A 19454-nucleotide genomic window follows, 5' to 3' on the forward strand; every position below is an offset into this window, starting at 1 on the left:
ATGTGGAGGAATAATGATACAAATGGAGGTGAGATCAGGAATTTAAAGACAATGCTGAAACTTCAGGCATTACATAGAAATTATGACATCAAAGTGCAGTCTGTAGAGGTCTTCCCCTTTACAGGCACTGTGAAAGTGAACTCAGCCATGTCCGACTCTTCACAAGTCCATGGACTACAGCCCTCCAGACTCCTCTGTCCGTGGAGTTTTCCAGACAAGAATACTGGAGTGGGTTGCCATTTCCTTCTCCAGGGGATCTACTTGACCTAGGGATAGAACCTGGGTCTCCTGCATTGCTGGCAGATTCTGAGCCACCAGGGAAGCACTACAGGGTCTGATATTTTCATAATTAGTCCTTTTGTGTTTTGTATTTTAAAATGCAAAACTCTTTTAATTCTTCTTCCTAATATCTTTCTCTGAAAGACTTCCTCAAATTTCCTTTCAACATGAGGCCCCATATCAACCGTAGTCATTCTCTCTTTAGAAATGGTTTTGATTTGACTTCTCCCTGCTGAAGAGACAAGTGAATTGGACCTAATTTTAGCTCACTGGTGAATTCAACCAAAGCCCCTGCACAAGTCAGTTCCTTATTTTAATACACATACTTCAAATATGGTTCGAGTTCGAGTTCAGTAGCTTGATCGTGTCCGACTCTTTGCGACCCCATGGACCGAAGCACGCCAGGCCTCCTTGTCCATCACCAACTCCCGGAATTTACTCAAACTCATGTCCATTGAGTCGATGATGCCATCCAACCATCTCATTTTCTGTTGCCCCCTTCTCCTCCTGCCTCAGTGTTTCCCAGCATCACGGTCTTTTCCATTGAGTCAGTTCTTCACCTCAGGTGGCCAAAATTTGGAGTTTCAGCTTCAACATCAGTCCTTCCAATGAATATTCAGGACTGATTTCCTTTAGGATAGACTGGTTGTATCTCCTTGCTGTCCAAGGGACTCTCAAGAGTCTTCTCCAACATCACAGTTCAAAAGCATCAGTTCTTTGGCACTCAGCTTTCTTTAAGTCCAACTCTTACATCCCTACATGACTACTGGAAAAACCATAGCTTTGACTAGATGGACCTTTGTTGGCAAAGTAATGTCTCTGCTTTTTAATATGCTGTCTAGGTTGGTCATAACTTTTCTTCCAAGGAACAAGCATCTTTTAATGTCATTGCTGCAGTCCATCTGCAGTGATTTTGGAGCCCAGAAAAATAAAAGTCTCTCACTGTTTCTGCTGTTTCCCCATCTATTTGCCATGAAGTGATGGGACTGGATGCCATGATCTTAATTTTCTGAATGTTGAATTTTAAGCCAACTTTTTCACTCTCCTCTTTCACTTTCATCAAGACACTCTTTAGTTCTTCACTTTCTGCCATAAGGGTGGTGTCATCTGCATATCTGAGGTTATTGATATTTCTCCCAGAAATCTTGATTCCAGCTTGTGCTTCATCCAGTCCAGCATTTCTCATGATGTACTCTGCGTATAAATTAAATAAGCAGAGCCTTGATATACAGCCTTGATACAGTATGGTAGCTTTGTTTTAAGTTAACTCTGCCAGGAATTCATTCATTAACATATGTTTGAGTGCCTGCTGTATGCTGGGGGCTAGGAATGTGGTATTTCAGAATGGTAACATTGGTGAAAGTGTGGATGGAGATAATTAGTCCAGAAAATCTAGATAATAGATAACTTCCATGATTGACCATTGAATTTAGTTATGAGCTGTTTCATAAATAGGAAATAAGAAACTTGCTGAGTTATCACAGTGGAACAGTTAAGGGAAAAGCCTGAATGAAGAAATGACAAGTGGAAGAATGTAATACATTCAGTTCAGTTCAGTCGCTCAGTCGTGTCCGACTCTTTGCGACCCCATGAATTGCAGCACGCCAGGCATCTCTGTCCATCACCAACTCCCGGAGTCTATCCAAACCCATGTCCATCGAGTCGGTGATGCCATCCAACCATCTCATCCTCTGTTGTCCCCTTCTCCTCCCTCCCCCAATCCTACCCAGCATTAGGGTCTGAATATACATTCAGATATATGTAAGTATTGAATATTATATTAGCAATATAATATGAAGGCAGTGCCTAAAAGTTTTTCTGAGTCCAAACTTGCTCAGCTCGCTGAACAACATGCCAATAAATCCCCGAGACATGTTGAGGCAAGGAGTACGCCTATTTGGAAAGTCAGCTGACAGAGAAAATGGCAGACTAATGTCCCAAAGTAAGCATCTTGTTACTGGATCTGGATGCCAGGTTCTTTTATAGCGTCAGAGAGAGAGAAGCAATGAGGAACTAAAGTCAAAAGGCAGAATAGGGAGGGAGAGGCAGTGAGGAAGACAAGTAAAAAGAGTCTTCAGTGTTGCAAAACATCTCCTGGAAGGGTCATCCTTTGGAAGGGATGTGTTAATCTGTTCTTTTTGTTGTAGCTATTTACGGGTGGACAGGGGAGACTATCTCTCTATGAGCTGAACAAAGACTCTTTAGTTTAACAGTCAGGCAGTGGGGCAGGGTCCTCTGAGGCAGGCCATTTTATGTATGATTGTAGTAACAAAAGAAACAAAAAGCAAGTCAAAGAAACAGAATTGGTTTTCCCTGCAACAAAAGGAGATGAGTCAAAGTTTTGTGTGTGTGTATTTGTGTATTAATATATTTTTAAAGATTGGAAAGCACTGCAACATTTTATATGGTTATGGGAATGGGCCAGTGGAATGGGAGGGTTGAGGATATAAAAGGAAATAGAAAATGGAGCTAAATTCTTGAGACTGTGAAATTGGATAAGATTCAGAGCATGTGGATTAGAATTCGTCAGCCTTGGCCCTGTTGACATTTTGAACCAGAGAGTTCTTTCATGGAAGCTGTCCTGTGCAACAAAGAATGGTTAGCATCATCCCTGGCCTTTACCCACTAGATACCAGAAGTACCCCACCCCCATGACAATTTTTAAAAATGTACCTTGAAGAGAGTTATGTGCACAAAATCACCTCTAGTTGAGAATAATTGATATAGAAGTATTGGTCTTTTAAAGAAAGTCTTTGGGCTCTTTACCTGGAGGGAAGAAATAGACATGAGAGTGTAGATGGGTTTGTAGATTAGTTGGTAATAAAAGTAATTTTCTTCTCATGATTTTACCCTTCTCAATGAAATGAGTCAGGGTTATGCAGCTGGTCAAAGGGTCGAGAGTGACAAAGTTAAAAAGTCATTTTTATAGAACGGGAGAAAAAGGTCCTTAGAAAAATCAAAGATTCCTGGTGAGCAGTTGGAGGGCTACAGACTATTTCTTTTTCAGAAATTTTACTAGAGAGGCTTTAGACCAAAGAGACTAGACAGGAAAATGGAAGACAGTACCAAGATTATCCTTAATTTATTTCTAAAAATGGTAGATAAGATCCTGTCTCGATATTACTTGGTCACAAGCATTTAAAGCTGTTAACTTCTTAAAACTGACTTTCCCATTACACCACATTTTCTTGCTTTTCCTTCTTCTGTATCCATGCTTTTTTCAGTCAGATTTACATTTATCTTCCATTTGTTCCTTAATTTTCAGCAATTTCTAGGCTTATGACTTAAGCCCTCTATATTCTTACTCTTAACTGCTCTCCCTAAGCACTCTTGCTACTCAGGACTGTATTACCACTGTTGTTTTAATCCCAACTCTTTTTTATCTAAATTAGGTTTTGACCCTGAATTTCAGATACAGTGGCTCTAGCTGTTTCCTGGGACATTTCATCATATTTATCGTAGAGTTCTTTAAAAAACAACATGCCCCAAACCAAGTTTCTCCATTCAGAACCCGCTTCTTTGTTCCTTTACCTTCTCCAACTTAACAGAAGTCCCCAGTTGATTTATGATTCCCATCTTGGTGATTGGGACTGTGGCCCCTGAATATTGGCATGGTTATATCCCTCTTGCCTCCTATTAGTCAGTAGTCTTGTTCATATTACTCTGACATTTTATGAATTCTTCCATATCTCCATATTTCCACTTTTCCAGCTTCATCTCACGGCTCTTTTCTCTGTACACTGAAGTAAGTACTCGGAGTTGAAGTTTCCCAAAGATACTCTTCTCATCTTTAAGCTTTTGCATGTGTTTCTCGAAACCCTTGAAATGCTTTTGCCTCCATCATCTTTGCTACACAAACTCCTATTCATGTTTTAGACTTGGTTAGACAAAAAAATAAGGTATACTCATTTCACAGATTGAAAATGAGATCCCAGAGAAAAGAAACTGAGCTCAGAAACGGGCATATATTCAGAGGGCATGTAGTAAATCAGATGAACTCAGTTTTGAAATTCACATTCTCATCAGCAGGAGACTGTAGAGAAACCCTAAGATTCACCCAAGTTAGGAAGTAGGAGACTGGGGTACATCTTAAATGTACCACTAAACTGAGGAGTAAAGAAGCTAAAGAAAAATTGCATGTTTTTGTCTTGATTCTGAATGAAGGCAGGTAGGAAGTAGCCACTTCATGGTCAGACATTTTAGATTTGCAGCTCAAATTCCTAATATAGTTCTGTCTGAAAAAACTAGAGCTAAGAATATAAAGTAGTTCTAGGCTGTTCATCATCACAGTTGTCTGGCATAAGCATACCTATATCCTCTCTGGAGGAACTTATTTCAGAAGTTGGCAAACTCTTCTGTACTGGGCTGGGTAGTAAGTATTTTCTGCCTTTCAGGGTACTTAGGATTTCAGTTCTCCATAGCATATACTTTGCTTCATGGTTTTTTGTTTTGTTTTTAAATGTACCCATTTTATTGTAAAAACTGTTTTTAGCTAGAGGGCTCTACATAAAACAGACTACAGGCCAGATTTGGCCCATTGATGTAGAATGACTTCATTCTAATATTATTAGAATGTAATATTCCTCCAAATATTCCCAAAAGTATTTTGTAGGGAAATTAAGTGATCAGAGAAAAAAAATGACTAAGCAGGCAAGGAAATAATTTACCAAGTGTATTATTATAGCCGAAATGACAGCAGAAAGAGACCCATAGGTCCTTTGAATGCTGCAATTATCAAAGCACAGAATAACAGTCACAGAATATAAATGTTTACATGGTTTAATTAATGAATGATGAAGTTCAAAATATGTGAAGGGGAAAATTAACAGTTCAGATTTGAAAAAAAAATAAAGGGACAAAGCTCCTATAAGAAGTGAAAGTTTATTTGAAGTTAAGAATTCAATGGTTGGATTTAATAGCAGGTAAGACAGAGTTGACAAGACACTGAGGATTTGTAAATTGAAAGACAGGTCAGTAGAAATTACCCAGGATAAAGTGTAGAGTGAAAGGGAATGTATGAAGGAGGTTCAGGCAATGGGGTTGGAATGTATAGATCTAATTAAAGTTCCAGAAAAAGCAGGGAAAGAATGAGGCAGAGGCAATACATGAAGAGAGATAGGGCTAAGAAATTTCTAGAAATCATGAAATATGAGGTTAATAAGTCGAGCTTTGCAGGAACCTGAGGCTTATTTTAGGAAATGTTAGGAAACCAATTGTCCACATTTAGAGATCAGAAGAGAAAAATATAAACAATGCATGTAGCAATAGCATTTGATATGCTAATATTCATTTATGATTTAGAAAAATGAAATTGCAAAATAGATGTAAATTTCTGTAATGTAAATAAAAATATCTGCCAAGGAACCTGCATTTAACATCATACATAATGTTAAAAATTTGAAAGCATTTATTTAAAGAATAAGATGAAATTAATAGTTATTTGGAAAACCTTAGAAATTAAAAATATGAATTATTAGAATTATTATTAGACTGTAGATATTTGTTGCTGGATACAAAAATCAGTATCAAAAAATCTTTTTGCATTTCTTCCAGCAAAATTAAATTTTAAAATGAAACTATTAAAAAATGCTAGTATTTTATAATAGCGTTAAGAAATATGAAGGAAGAAATATGAAGGAGGGCTTCCCTGGTGGCTCAGTGGTAAAGAATCCCTCTGCCAGTGTAGGAGACTTGGGTTTGATCCCTAATCCAGGAAGATCCCACATGCCGTGAACAACTAAGCCCATGTGCCGCAAATGTTGAGCCTGTGCTTTAATGCCCTGGAGCTACAACTACTGAGCAGCTACAACTACTGAGCTCTCGTGCTGCAGCTGCTGAAGCCTTGTGCCCTAGAGCCTGTGCTGTGCAACAAGATAAGCCACCACAAAGAGAAGCCTGGGCACCAAAACAAGAGAATAGCCCCCACTCGCTGCAGCTAGAGAAAAGCCTGCACAGCAGCAAAGACCCAGCACAGCCAAAAATAGATAATGAAAGAAATATGAAGGAACTAGGACTCAGTCATAACAAAAAATGTACAAGATCCTTGGGAGAACATTATAAACTTTATTAAAAAGTTATTAAAAGATCTAAATAGAGATGCTATCTTTATAGACTGCAAGAGTTACTATTGTAAAGACAGTTACTATTGTGAAGACAGTCCTCAACATCTTGACCTGTAAATTTTTTGCAATCCCTAATGTTTTTCCCCTCTCTCCCTCTCTGTTGGAGGAGCTGATTCCAAAATTTATATAGAAGTGCAAAAAGCTTACAGTAGCAAAGGCACTTTCAAAAGAAAAAGCACAGTGTTACCTTGCTCTACCAGATATCAAGGTTTTTTACAAAATAAATAATAAAAAATATTTTTAAATAATTAGAACAATGAAGTATAGGTTATACATATGTAAATAATCTGAGAGAACAGGGAACTAAGAATTTACTCATATATAGAAACAAGATGTATGTCACAGGTGGCTATATTGTAGAACAAAGAGGAAAGAATGCTCTAAATAATGATGCTGAGTCAAAAATAAACTCTTATGGGGAAAAAAAGAAATTTGGCCAATGCCTCAAACTGTATTTGCCTTAACTTTAAATGGAGGAGAAACCTAAATGTGAAAGACAAAACAATAAAACTTTTTTGAGAAAAATATTTCAATGATGGGAGTGCAGGGAAGGCTTTTTCCCTTAAATATATAAACCTAAAGCTGTTGATGCACTTTATATCATTAAAAATAAGTATATTTATTAAAGTATACCATATGGGAGGTAAAAATAATTTACAAGTTGAGAGTATATATTTTGGAATATATATAGCCAAAATCATTATTTAGAATGTATAGAGAATTCTTATGACTCAATAGGCAAAGACAGAACCCTATTAAAAAATGCTTAGATAGGGTTTTGCAAGAGGAGATCCAAGTGACTGATAGAAAAATTTTTTAAATGTTTAACCTCATTATTAATTAGAAAGTTGTAAATTAAAACCACAATGAGAATTGTTTCGTACTCACAATATTGTTTTATGTGCTCATTGTTTTCCTTTCTGTATCACTGATTTCTACTCTTAACATTTGCTTTGCATATAATTTGCTGTTTTTCTTCTAGCTTCCTAAGGTAGAAACATACTGTTCATTAGTTAACCTTTCTTCTTTTTCCTTTACAGGCATTTAAAGCTATAAATTTCTCTTTAAGCACTGCTTTAACTGCATCTGACAAATTTTGATCTGTTGTGTTTTTATTATTTAGTCTGAAATATTTTATAGTTTCCCTTGTGATTTCTTCTTTGACTCATAGATTCTTTAGAAGTATGTTTTAAAGATTTCTAAGTATCTGGGGGATTAAAGTATTTTTTTTAATGTGGTAAAATATTGATAACCTTCTTACCATTTTTAAAGATACAGTTCAGTGTTGGGGATTTTTGAGATATCTTTCATTTATTGACTTTTAATTTAATTCCTTTAAGATCAGAGAATGTTTTGTTTAGATTTCAGTCTTTTAAAATATATTGAGACTTATATTATGGCCCAGCATATGGTTTATCTTGGTGGAAATTTTATGTATACTTGGAAATAATTCATAATCTACAGGTTTTAGGTGTAATCTATAAATATCAATTAGGCCAGGTTGTTATCTGATAGGGCTGTTCAAATCTTATATATCCTGTAGATTTTTTTTTCTTGTATAAATTACTGAGAGAGGAGTATTAAAATCTTTAGTTATGCTTGAAATTTGTTTATTTCTTCCTTTAGAGCTGTCAGTTTTTGCTACGTAAATTTTATAGTTCTATTATGAAATACACATATGCATATGATGCAGGGAGCTTCCCTGGTGGCTCAGAGGGTAAAGAATCTGCCTGCAATGCAGGAGACCCAGGTTTGATCCTTGGGTTGGGAAGATCCCCTGGAGAAGGGAATGGCAACCCACTCCAGTATTCTTGCCTGGAGAGTTCCATGGGCAGAAGAGCCTGTTGGGCTGCATGTGAGAAGCATACAATAAATGTTCACTGAAGTGACAGTTGCTAATAGCAAGCTCTGTAGCAAGATAAGGGCCAGTGAAGAGTAATAACTCTGAATTAGCTTGAAAAGTTTATTGGAGACTTTTGGGAAAGTAATTTTGTATGGGAGAAGTAATCATTTAAGACATTTTCATGGAAAAAAGATAGATCCTGTTTTGAAAGGCTAACTGGATCTCATAAATGGTATGAACTGGCAAGTAGCTATTCATATTTGAAGACAGAAGGAAAAGGTTGTTTGGTTAGCTGTTAAGAGCAAGATGTCACAACTATTTTGTAATGATGTTGTTTAATTTGATTCATCAGACAAATAATTTTGTCTTTTACCTGTGTCCATTCTTTTTAGATGTTACGCTGTAAAAGGTTATGGACATATTAGCACTGAGTGATGTAGACATGATAATAGGGTTTATTGGGGAAAATAACTAGAGGTGATACAATGTAGGCAGCCGCTCCAACTCTTTCCCCCTCTCCCCTCACGGCTTTGGCCAGGCTTGGATAGTCTTTATGCACTATGGCCAAATGACCTTCCAGTAGAGAATGGCCTCTACCTTTGTAATGTTTTGCATATTTGTAGTTCAGGGGAGGGAAAATCTAAGTAATTATGTAACAGAAATTAGAAGGGGGCCTAGGGACATGGATGGGCCCATTCTTCCTTAGACCTAACAACTTAGACCTACTCAACATCCTTGCTGCTAAGCTTATAAAAGGGGTTTGGAAATGAATCTTCAGATCCATCTAGATTTATCCTCCATCACATGTTTCCCCTATTAGAAAATGAGGTAGAAACTTCTTGGACTAGTATTAAAGGTCTACTAGCTTTCTCCGACTTCCTTATCAGGCCTTTTTGCCACTAGTTCTAAATAAATTCTCTCATTTATTGAATTATCTTCTAATAAATGACTGTTATTCCAAGCTTCTCATCTGTGCTCATAGTACCTAATTTAGGATTCTTTTCCCTTTCTCTAAATTCTCATTTAAGGAGCTTCTTTTGTCTCATCTCCTCTGTGATGCCTCCCTTATAATCTCAATTCTTATACCAAATATTACACTTTTCATATGCTGTCTAATATTATTTGTATTTGTACATTTCTTTCTCTCCATGTAACTGGTAAATTCCTTAAGGGTAGGGAACGTGTATTAGATTACTTTGTAACCTTTATAATACCTTAATGGTCTTGTGTCTCAATGCTCAATAAGTAATTAATGATAAGAATGTATGTTCTTATAATATGTTTTAATTATAAAATGTTCATAACATTTTAGGGTTCTTGATGCCACCTTTAGACTCTGAATATTCATTATTTTTAAGTATAATGCTAGATTCTTTATTGGAACATCTTTTTTTTATTCTGTTGCAATCAATTCCGGTTTTTAAAACTCATTTTGTTGAGATTGGTATCAATTATTGTCTGTTGGTTACTCTCTTAGCCAGTTTAGTAATTAGATTCCTCCATTCTACTTTAGCAAGAAGTTGAGAACTTTAAGAAGCTAAATCTCATTAGTAAAGAGCAGTTTGAAAACCTAACACCTGAGCTTCCTTTTGAGCCAAACCAAGAAGTTCCTGTAGCAGCTTCACAGTCCAGGCAAGGTATGTAAGTCTGCTTTTCTGTAAGTGTCTAAATAATATTAAAGCAGTTCTAAATTGTTTTTAAAGTTTGCTGCTTTGTTATTTGTGGAAAAGATTTAGGTATCTGATAAAAGACTAGAATTTTAAAACTCAGCTTTTATTTATCCTTTGATGAACTTCAAAACATTTTAAAGACTTAAAAAAATATAGATTGTAAATTTGGTCGCACAGCCATGTAGTAAATGGACATAGTTGAAATACCATCTTTCTCTTGGTAAACAGGCAGGTAATCAATGACAAAGGTGAACCAGGAGTTGTCTATTATATGACCAGATCATGCTCAAACCCAAATGCTTACTTAAAAAGTAAGCTGAATTGGTTGGTTCTTTATGTGTCTTTCTTGATTTTAAGTTTGCTGGGAATCCTTCTCTTCGCAAAATAAGGAAAAATTTTCAGTGACTTGCTGATTTCTTAAAATATACCATCAGTATAATTCTTTTGCTTTAAGGCCTTAGCTCTGTGTGAAAATGTAAATATATTTGGGAGATTCATAAATTGAATCTGACATTTTAGGCAAGTGTAATTGATTTTATTATAGTTTTCCTGGAAGGCAGATTAAAGAAAAACTTTTAATTTGGAAAACTTTAGACATATGCAAAAATTGAGCAAATTATATAATGAAACATCATGTACCCATTATCTACCTATGCATTAATCGTCTTGTAGCCAATTTTATTTCATCTTGACTCCACTCATTCTCTTTACCTCCCATTGGATTATTTTGAAGCAAACTCCTAATCATATTATTCATATTTTTCATTTGTAAGTATTTTTGTATATGTTATTAAAAAGAAAAGGACATCTATTTTAACACATAAATAACCCAGTACCATAATCATACTAAAATTGTTAGTAAAATTCCTTTATATGAAATATCTAGTTGGTGTTCAAATTTTCTCATTCCTCACTTTAAAAAAAAAAACAGGATCCATAAAAGTTCCAAACATTGCAATATGTTGATGTGTCTCTTTTAGTATATAGGTTCATACTGTTTTGTTTTTTTTTTCCCCTTGAACTTTATTGTAGAAACTAGATTGTTTGCCCTGTATAGTATCTCACATTCTGGATTTTGCTGATTGCATCCCCATGGTTTCATCCAGCCATTTTCTGGTCCTAAATTTTCTTTAATTGTGATTTTGATACAGAGGCTTGAACAGACTGAGGCTCACATTTCTGCAAGAATATGTCATATATTGTTCCGAAAACTACACCATGAGACACATAATGCTTGATTCTCTCTTTTTGTTGGTGTTAACTATTGACAATCATTGCTTGTAGCTTTTGGTTCACATGGGGCTTCAAAATAGTGATAATTCTGTTTTCATAATTCTTTCTTAATTTAGTAGATTACGTCTGTAAAGAGAATTTCCATTAATTGACTGTTTATCCTGAGATAGAGTTCTAACAGGAAAAGGAATAAATGGTTAATTCTTTGCTTTTGTTTACTGTTTCCAAAGTAATGAGCTGGTTGTCTACATCCTTCTTGGGTGAGCAATGAGGAGTCTTTTTGGTTTCTTTGTTTTATTTAAAAATTATCACTATGATCAAAACTACTAGAGCTCATCAATAAATTTTGTAGAGTTGCAGGATACAAAATTAATATATATATATAGATATCAGTTGCATACTATCAACAAACTATCAGAAAGAGAAATTAAGGAAACCATCACATTTACAATTACATTAAAAATAATAAAACACCTGTGAATAAACCTGCCTACAGAGGTGAAAGACCTGTACTTGGAAAACTGTCAGAAACTGATGAAAGAAATTGAAAGATGACAGAGACAGATGGAGAGATATACCATGTTCTTGGATTGGAAGAATTAATATTGTTAAAGTGAACATACTATCCAAGACAATCAACAGATTCAATGCAGTCCCTATCAAAATACCAATGACGAACTTCTGTGGTATTCCAGTGGTAAAGAATCTGCCTGCCAATGCAGGGGACGTGGGTTTTGATCCCTGGTCCAGGAAGATTCCCCATGCTGTGGGACAACTAAGCCACTGCACCACAACTAATGAGCCTGATCTCTGGAACCCACCAGCTGCAACCTCTGAGCCCGTGAGCCACAGCTCCTGAAGCCCTTGCACCCTAGAGCCAGTGCTCCACAACAAAAGAAGCCACCACAGTGACACGCCCACACACCACAACTGGACAGTGTTAGCCCCCACTCTTCACAGCTAGAGAAAGCCCATGCACAGCAACGAAGACCAAGTGCAGCGCCCCTCTCCCGCAAAAAGATGCCAATGGCATTGGTCACAGAACTAGAATAAATTGGAAGCACAAAAGGTGCCAAATGATTATTTCTCAAGACTCAAAGCAGTCTTGAGAAAGAATACCAGTTGGAAGAATCAGAATCCCTAATTAAGACTATGCTACAAATCTATAGCAACCTAAGTGTCCATCAACAGATGAATAAATAAAGAAGATATGGTGCATATACTACTCAGCCATAAAAAAAGAACAAGAGTTTTGCGATTTGCAGCAACATGGATAGACCTGGAGGGCATTATACTACCTGAAATAAATCAGTCAAAGACAAATACTCTGTGATATTTCTTATATGTGGAATCTAAAAAATACAACAAACTAGTGAATATAACAAAAAAAGAAACAGACTCACAGATACAGAGAACAAACTAGTGGTTTCCAGTTGGGAGAGGGAATGGGGGAGATTATGAGGTTAGGGAATTAAGACGTACAAACTATTATGTGTGATATAGGCTACAAGGGTATAGTGTATAATATGGGGAATATAGCTAATATTATTTATAATTATAAATGGAGTATTTATAAAAATTGTGAATCACTATATTGTACATCTACAACTTATATAATGTGCATCAACTATACTTTGATTAAAATATCACTATGATCTCTTAAATATATTAGATGAATTATACTCGGATCTTATTGATACTTGTGCTGTTTATCAGTTTATTGACTTTATCTACCTTTTGTTGCTTTGTTTTGTGATAATGAAGTTGGATTCTTAACTGTCTTATTTGCCAGCTGGCCTAATGTTAAGCTTTGTCAGTATTGTAGTTGCTACTGAGTTGCTTATTGTTTCTAGGCCTTTTCCATTGAAAGACCTTGGAAATTTTTTAAAGGAAAAGTACATTATGAATTTATGTTGATATTTTTTTGTTCACATTTAAGGTTGAAGGTTTTAATTTATTAGATTTTGTATTTGTACTACTTTTTAGTTACATGACAAAAAATATTCCTATGCACAGTAACAGAATTGTTTATCCTATAATAATTTAAGAATAACAATAATATTACTGTAAATACTAAAAGAAGCTTACTTGTTTTAAAGTTCTTTAAACACTTAAAATTTGAACTGTTTAAAACTTTATGCTTTTAAACTTTAAAAATGTTCTTAGGGTATTCCACTAGGGGTGTTCAGAATAATTATAAGATTTTTCATGTTTTTTAATTTGAGTACATTAAAATTAACAATTTATGCTCCTCCCTACATCATAGAATTAAAGTCCCATGAGGTATATTTTATTTTATTTATTTATTTAAATTCCTGGGATCCACTTTTAACTTTTTAATAAATTATGCTATGCTATACAATACAGTTTTAAAATTCAGTGAATCAAAGTCATTTAAAGTGATTATTGAAATCAGAGTTAGCATGTGTATTTTTTTCATGGTTAAAGAAGTGACCACATTTTAATTTTATTTTTAATTGGATAATAATTACTTTACAATATTGTGATAGTTTCTGCCATATGTCAACATGAATTAGCCATAGGTTTACATATGTCCCCTCCCTCCCACATTTTTTCCCATCCCACCCCTCTAAGGTTGTCACAGAGCACTGACTTTGGGTTCTCTGCATCATACAGCAAATTCCCACTGGCTGTCTATTTTTACATATGGTAATGCATGTGTTTCAATGCTACTCTCTCAAATCATTCCACCCTCTTCTTCCCCCACTGTGTCCAAAAGTCTGTCCTTTATGTCTGCATCTACTTTGCTGCTCTGCAGTAGGATCATCAGTACCATCTTTCTAGATTCTGTATATGTGCATTAATATACCATATTCTCTTTCACTTCACTCTGTATAATAGGCTGTAGGTTCATCCACCTCATTAGAACTGACTCAAACGCATTCCTTTTTATAGCTGAGGAAGATTCCAGTATACACTTACGTGTATGTGTACCACAACTTCTTTATTCATTCATCTGTCAGTGGACATCTAGGTTGCTTCCATGTCCTAGCTATTGAAGGTAGTGCTGCAGTGAACACTGGGGTACATGTGTCTTTTTCAATTATGGTTTCCTCAGGGTATATGCCCAGAATCTCCATACTGTTCTCCATAGTGGTTATATCAATTTACAGTCCCACCAACAGTGCAGGAGGGTTCCCTTTTCTCCACACCTTCTCCAACATTTATTGTCTGTAGACTTTTTGATGATGGCCATTCTGACTGGTGTGAGGCAATACCTCATTGTAGTTTTGATTTACATTTCTCTAATGTTGAGCAGTTTTTCATGTGTTTATTAGTCATATGTATGTATTCTTTGGAGAAATGTCTGTTTAGAAGTGACCACATTTTAAATAAACAAAGATTTCATGTTAGCACTTTGTTTGGTTTGGCACCTTGGACTATATCCTATGAGAACTATTAAAGAAATATGTAAAGTCTTGGAATAAACTATAGATTACACTCTGATTCCCTGATAATATCAATAATTTTTATTGTTAACTGGGCAAATGTATTGTTCTGTGCAAAGGGGAAAAATATAACACTCTACTTTCAAAAGAAAAGAAGCATAGAGCATATGGTTCACAGCTACAAAAATACATATGATTCATTTGAAAATGGAGCCGTCTTAAAGACAGTGATCTGGTCAACCATCAGTATCTTCCACTGACAAAAAGTAAATATTCTCCCATATGCAGTTTGAATTGCATCTTATCTGCCACTCTTCATGTTACTCATTTTACTTAATACCATACCATGGGCACATTCCTAAGTTGTTACGTCCCAAAGAGATAAATTTTCAGTGCATGGAAGTAACAGAGAATTAGAGGGAAGGTGTGGGGTAGGGGAGATAAGGGTATGAGATTAGGAGAAACCTGTGTGTGTTAAGTTGCTTAGTTGAGTCCAACTCTTTGCGTCCCCATAGACTGTAGCCCGCCAGCCTCCTCTGTCTATTGAATTCTCCAGGAAAGAATACTGGAATGGGTTGCCATTTCCTTCTCCAGGGGATCTTCCTGATGCAGGGATTTAACCTGGGTCTCCTGCATTGCAGGCAGATTACTTACCATCTGAGTCATAGGGAAATCCCTAGGAAAAACATACTCCTATGTATAAAATTGATAAGCTACATTATACATTATAATGTTCAGTACATAGGAATATAGCCATTGTTTTGTAATAACTTTAAATGGAATAAAATCCATAAATATGTTGAGTCGCCATGCTGTATGCCTGAAACGAATAAAATATTGTATATCAACTATACTTAGATATGAAGAAATCAATATTAAAAAAGATTAACATCAGTAGAAAAAGTAGTAAACGAAACAAACTGGAGCTTCACATAGACAAAAATTATATGGCAATAAATATGAAAAGATACCATATTCTTTACTTTGCTGAGATTTGCCAATTAAAACCACGGTGATATACCATATTATAAGCCAACAGTTTCACTTCAAGAGATACTCTTGCAAATGCTTACCAAAAAGAACATTTGTAGCAGCATTGTTCATTATATAAAAGACAAATGAAAACTAAAAAGCACTCATTGATAGTAGAATATAAAATGTGGTATATTCACACAAAGGAAAAATATGCAGTAGTGGAAAATAAAAGATCTAAAGCTATTTGTGACAAAATGGTTTTATCTTAAAAGTAGAGGATGTAAAAAAAAATCAGTTCACTAAATTTAGTGCCATCTTATATAAAATTCATGGATACATGGATAGCTTGTAGAAACCATAAAGAGCAAGGGAAATTAATTTAAAAAATTTAATATAGTGTTTCAGTTCAGTCGCTCAGTAGTGTCTGACTCTTTGCGACCCCATGAATCGCAGCATACCTGGCTTCCCTGTCCATCACCAACTCCTGGAGCCTGCTCAAACTCATGTCCATCGAGATGGTGATGCCATCCAACCATCTCATCCTCTGTCCTCCCCTTCTCCTCCCACCTTCAATCTTTCCCAGCATCAGGGTCTTTTTCAGTGAGTCAGTTCTTCGCATCAGGTGGCCAAAGTATTGGAGTTTCAGCTTCAGCATCAGTCCTTCCAATGAATATTCAGAACTGATTTCCTTTAGGATGGACTGGTTGGATCTCTTTGCAGTCCAAGGGACTCTCAAGAGTTTTCTTCAACACCACAGTTCAAAAGCACTTCAGTTCAGTTCAGCACTCAGCTTTTTTTATAGTCCAACTCTCACATACATACGTGACTACTGGAAAAACCATAGCTTTCACTAGACAGACCTTTGTTGGCAGAGTAATGTCTCTGCTTTTTAACATGCTATCTAGTCTGGTCATAGCTTTTCTTCCAAGGAGCAAGCATCTTTTAATTTCATGGCTGCAGTCACCATCTGCAGTGATTTTGGAGCCCCCCAAAATAAAATCTCTCACTGTTTCCATTGTTTCCCCATCTATTTGCCATGAAGTGGTGGAACTGGATGCCATGATCTCAGTTTTCTGAATGTTGGGTTTTAAGTCAGCTCTTTTACTCTCCTCTTTCACTTTCATCAAGAGGCTCTTTCATTCTTCGCTTTCTGCCATAAGGGTGGTGTCATCTGCATATCTGAGGTTATTGATATTTCTCCCGGCAATCATGATTTCAGGTTGTGCTTCATCCACAATATATATATATAGTATTTAATATATATACATTGTTTAATTCCTGAGAAATGGAAGGAATTCTGTCTGGAGAGTCTGCAAATGGTTTGCCTGCATCTGAAATTTATGTTTTGGCGTTGGTGGGTTTGTGGGTACCAACCTGGCTATAAATGATTATGTTCTTTGAGTAAAGTCTCAGATATTTACCAAAAGATTTTTTTTTTTAACACAGTATTTTTGGAAAGCTTGAACTTTTTCCATACTTAGTTTCTTGTTCTCATTTTCATTTCTAAATCAACTGTATTTTAAAGTCTGTGTGTGTCTGTGTGTGTATAAACCTTCATGTGCTATAATCTGCAATTTTTAAAAATATGAACAAAAATAAAATTAAGCACAAATTAAGACAGAAATCAATCCAATATATTGCTAAGAAATGTCGAATAGATTAACTTCCAGTTAGAAAGACAGTTATGGATTGGATTTAAAGGATATTCAGCTCTGTGCTGTTTGTGTGTCATAAGTATACACAAAGATTGAAAGGTGAAAGGATGGGAAATGCTGTAAAACACTGATAGTAATAAAAAAGAATTGCTGTTGCTTTAAAAAATAGAATTTGAGGCAAAAAAAATGTTTTTTGTTTTCACTGTCGTTAATATCTATCCTCCTATTTATCCCCTAGACCTGATCCAAATACGCTTCCGCCCCTCACACCCCAAATCAACTTTATATAGTACCTCTAGAGATCTCTGTATTTAAGATGGGTCAAGTCAATCATCATCTTCCCTGACAGCATTGGATCATTCATTCTTTGTCTTGAAACATTCTTCTTCCTAGACACTGTTTACTTAGTTCTCATTCAACTTCATGGAGTCTTTTGTTTGCTGCTTCTTTCCCATTTCCCCAGGCTTTGGATGCTTTAGCACTTAATCTTCAAATTTCTTCTCTTTCTGATCCTCAGTAACTCTGCAAGTAATAGTATTTAGTTTCATGTTTTTAAATGACATCCTTATCAAACTTATCAAATTTATATGTACAGACTGCATCCTATATTCTGAATAAATAACTGTGTATCAACAATTTCACTTGGATATTTTATAAACATGTCAAACTTCATATGGTGAAAATTGAAAGTCTGAATTCCCAACCCTTTCCAAGGAATTCTCCCAGACTTCCACATCTCTATGATATGTTAACTGTATCTTTCTAGTTGTACAGGGAAAAAAAAACTCTTGATGTTATTTTTGATCCCTTTCTCTTTCAACCTTTTATTTCTTATTCCTTGGCAGATTATTTCCATTATCCTTTAAAATATATCCAGAACCTAACCACTACTCATCTTCTCTACTTCTATCACTCTCACAAAAGCTACTATCATTTTACATTGGTTAATTATAATAACTCCTAATCTCTTTCCTTTCATTCCACTTTACAGGGATCCAGAATTGTCTTTTTTATTTCTTTTTTCAAAAGATAAGATATCATTTATACTCAGTAAATTTCACTTTTTGAACTGGGAATAGAACTGTCATATGACCCAGCAATCCCACTGCTGGGCATACACACTAAGGAAACCAGAATTGAAAGAGACACGTGTACCCCAGTGTTCATCGCAGCACTGTTTATAATAGCCAGGACATGGAAGCAACCTAGATGTCCATCAGCAGACGAATGGATAGGGAAGCTGTGGTACATATACACAATGGAATGTTACTCAGCCTTAAAAAGAATACATTTGAATCAGTTCTGTTGAGATGGATAAAACTGGAGCCCATTATACAAAGTGAAGTAAGCCAGAAAGAAAAACATCAATACAGTATACTAATGCATATATATGGAATTTGAAAGATGGTGACGATAACCTTATATGCAAGACAGAGACACAGATGCATAGAATGGTCTTATGGACTCTGTGGGAGGTGAGGGTGGGACCATCTGAGAGAATAGCATTGAAACATGTATATTATCATATGTGAAACAGAACGCCAGTCCAGGTTCATTGCATGAGACAAGTGCTCAGGGCTGGTGCAATGCGATGACCCAGAGGGGTAGGATGGGGAGGGAGGTGGGAAGGGGGTTCAGGATGGGGAACACATGTAAACCCATGGCTGATTCATGTCAATGTATGGCAAAAACCACTACAATATTGTAAAGTAATTAGCCTCCAACTAAAATAAATTAATTAATTAAAGAAAATTCACTTTTTGCATATACAGATTTGGGAATTTTGACAAATGCATAGTCTTGCAATTACCACCTACTCAAATTACAGTGCAGTTCTATTACTCTGCTCAAATTCTCATATGGCTCTTTGTAGCCAACCCGATGCCTAGCCTTTGGCAGCCTGTTTTCTGTTTTCTACTCCTATAATTTTGCCTTTACCAGAATATCATATAAATGGAATTGTATAAAGTGTATGTGTCTGGCTTCTTTTATTTACTGTAATGCATTTGAGATTCACCCATATTTTGTGTGTCCTTTTTATTGGTAAGTAATATTCCATCACATGGATGTAAGCAATTTACCATTAGTTGAAGAACATGTGGGGTTTTAATTTTTGGTGATTGTGAATAAAGATGCTATAAATATTTTCTTATAGGTTTTGATAAGACGATAAGTTTTCATGTCAGTTGGGTAAATACTTGGAGTGGGATTGCTGGGTCATGTGGTAAGTGTGTTTAACTTTATAAGAAACTGTCTAATGGTTTTCC

At 35.7% G+C, this 19454-nt stretch overlaps 1 protein-coding gene across 14 annotated transcripts in view; it reads left to right on the top strand.

Annotated features, from left to right (window-relative positions):
* The window catches only part of LARP1B (La ribonucleoprotein 1B), a 116505-nt gene that overhangs the window by 49691 nt on the left and 47360 nt on the right, over positions 1-19454 (top strand). For all 14 annotated transcript variants that reach the window (XR_014068165.1, XR_014068166.1, XR_014068167.1 and 11 more), the window contains exon 12: positions 9758-9881. Coding sequence is in view for 8 of the 14 variants with exons in the window: in XM_081538211.1 (XP_081394337.1) it covers positions 9758-9881 (124 nt within the window). In the remaining 6 variants the exon portion in view is untranslated. The remainder of the gene's footprint in view (positions 1-9757; positions 9882-19454) is intronic.

This window comes from Giraffa tippelskirchi, chromosome 11 (assembly GCF_054371585.1).
Source record: "Giraffa tippelskirchi isolate mGirTip1 chromosome 11, T2T-mGirTip1v1.2.pri, whole genome shotgun sequence".
Lineage (NCBI taxonomy): Eukaryota > Metazoa > Chordata > Mammalia > Artiodactyla > Giraffidae > Giraffa > Giraffa tippelskirchi.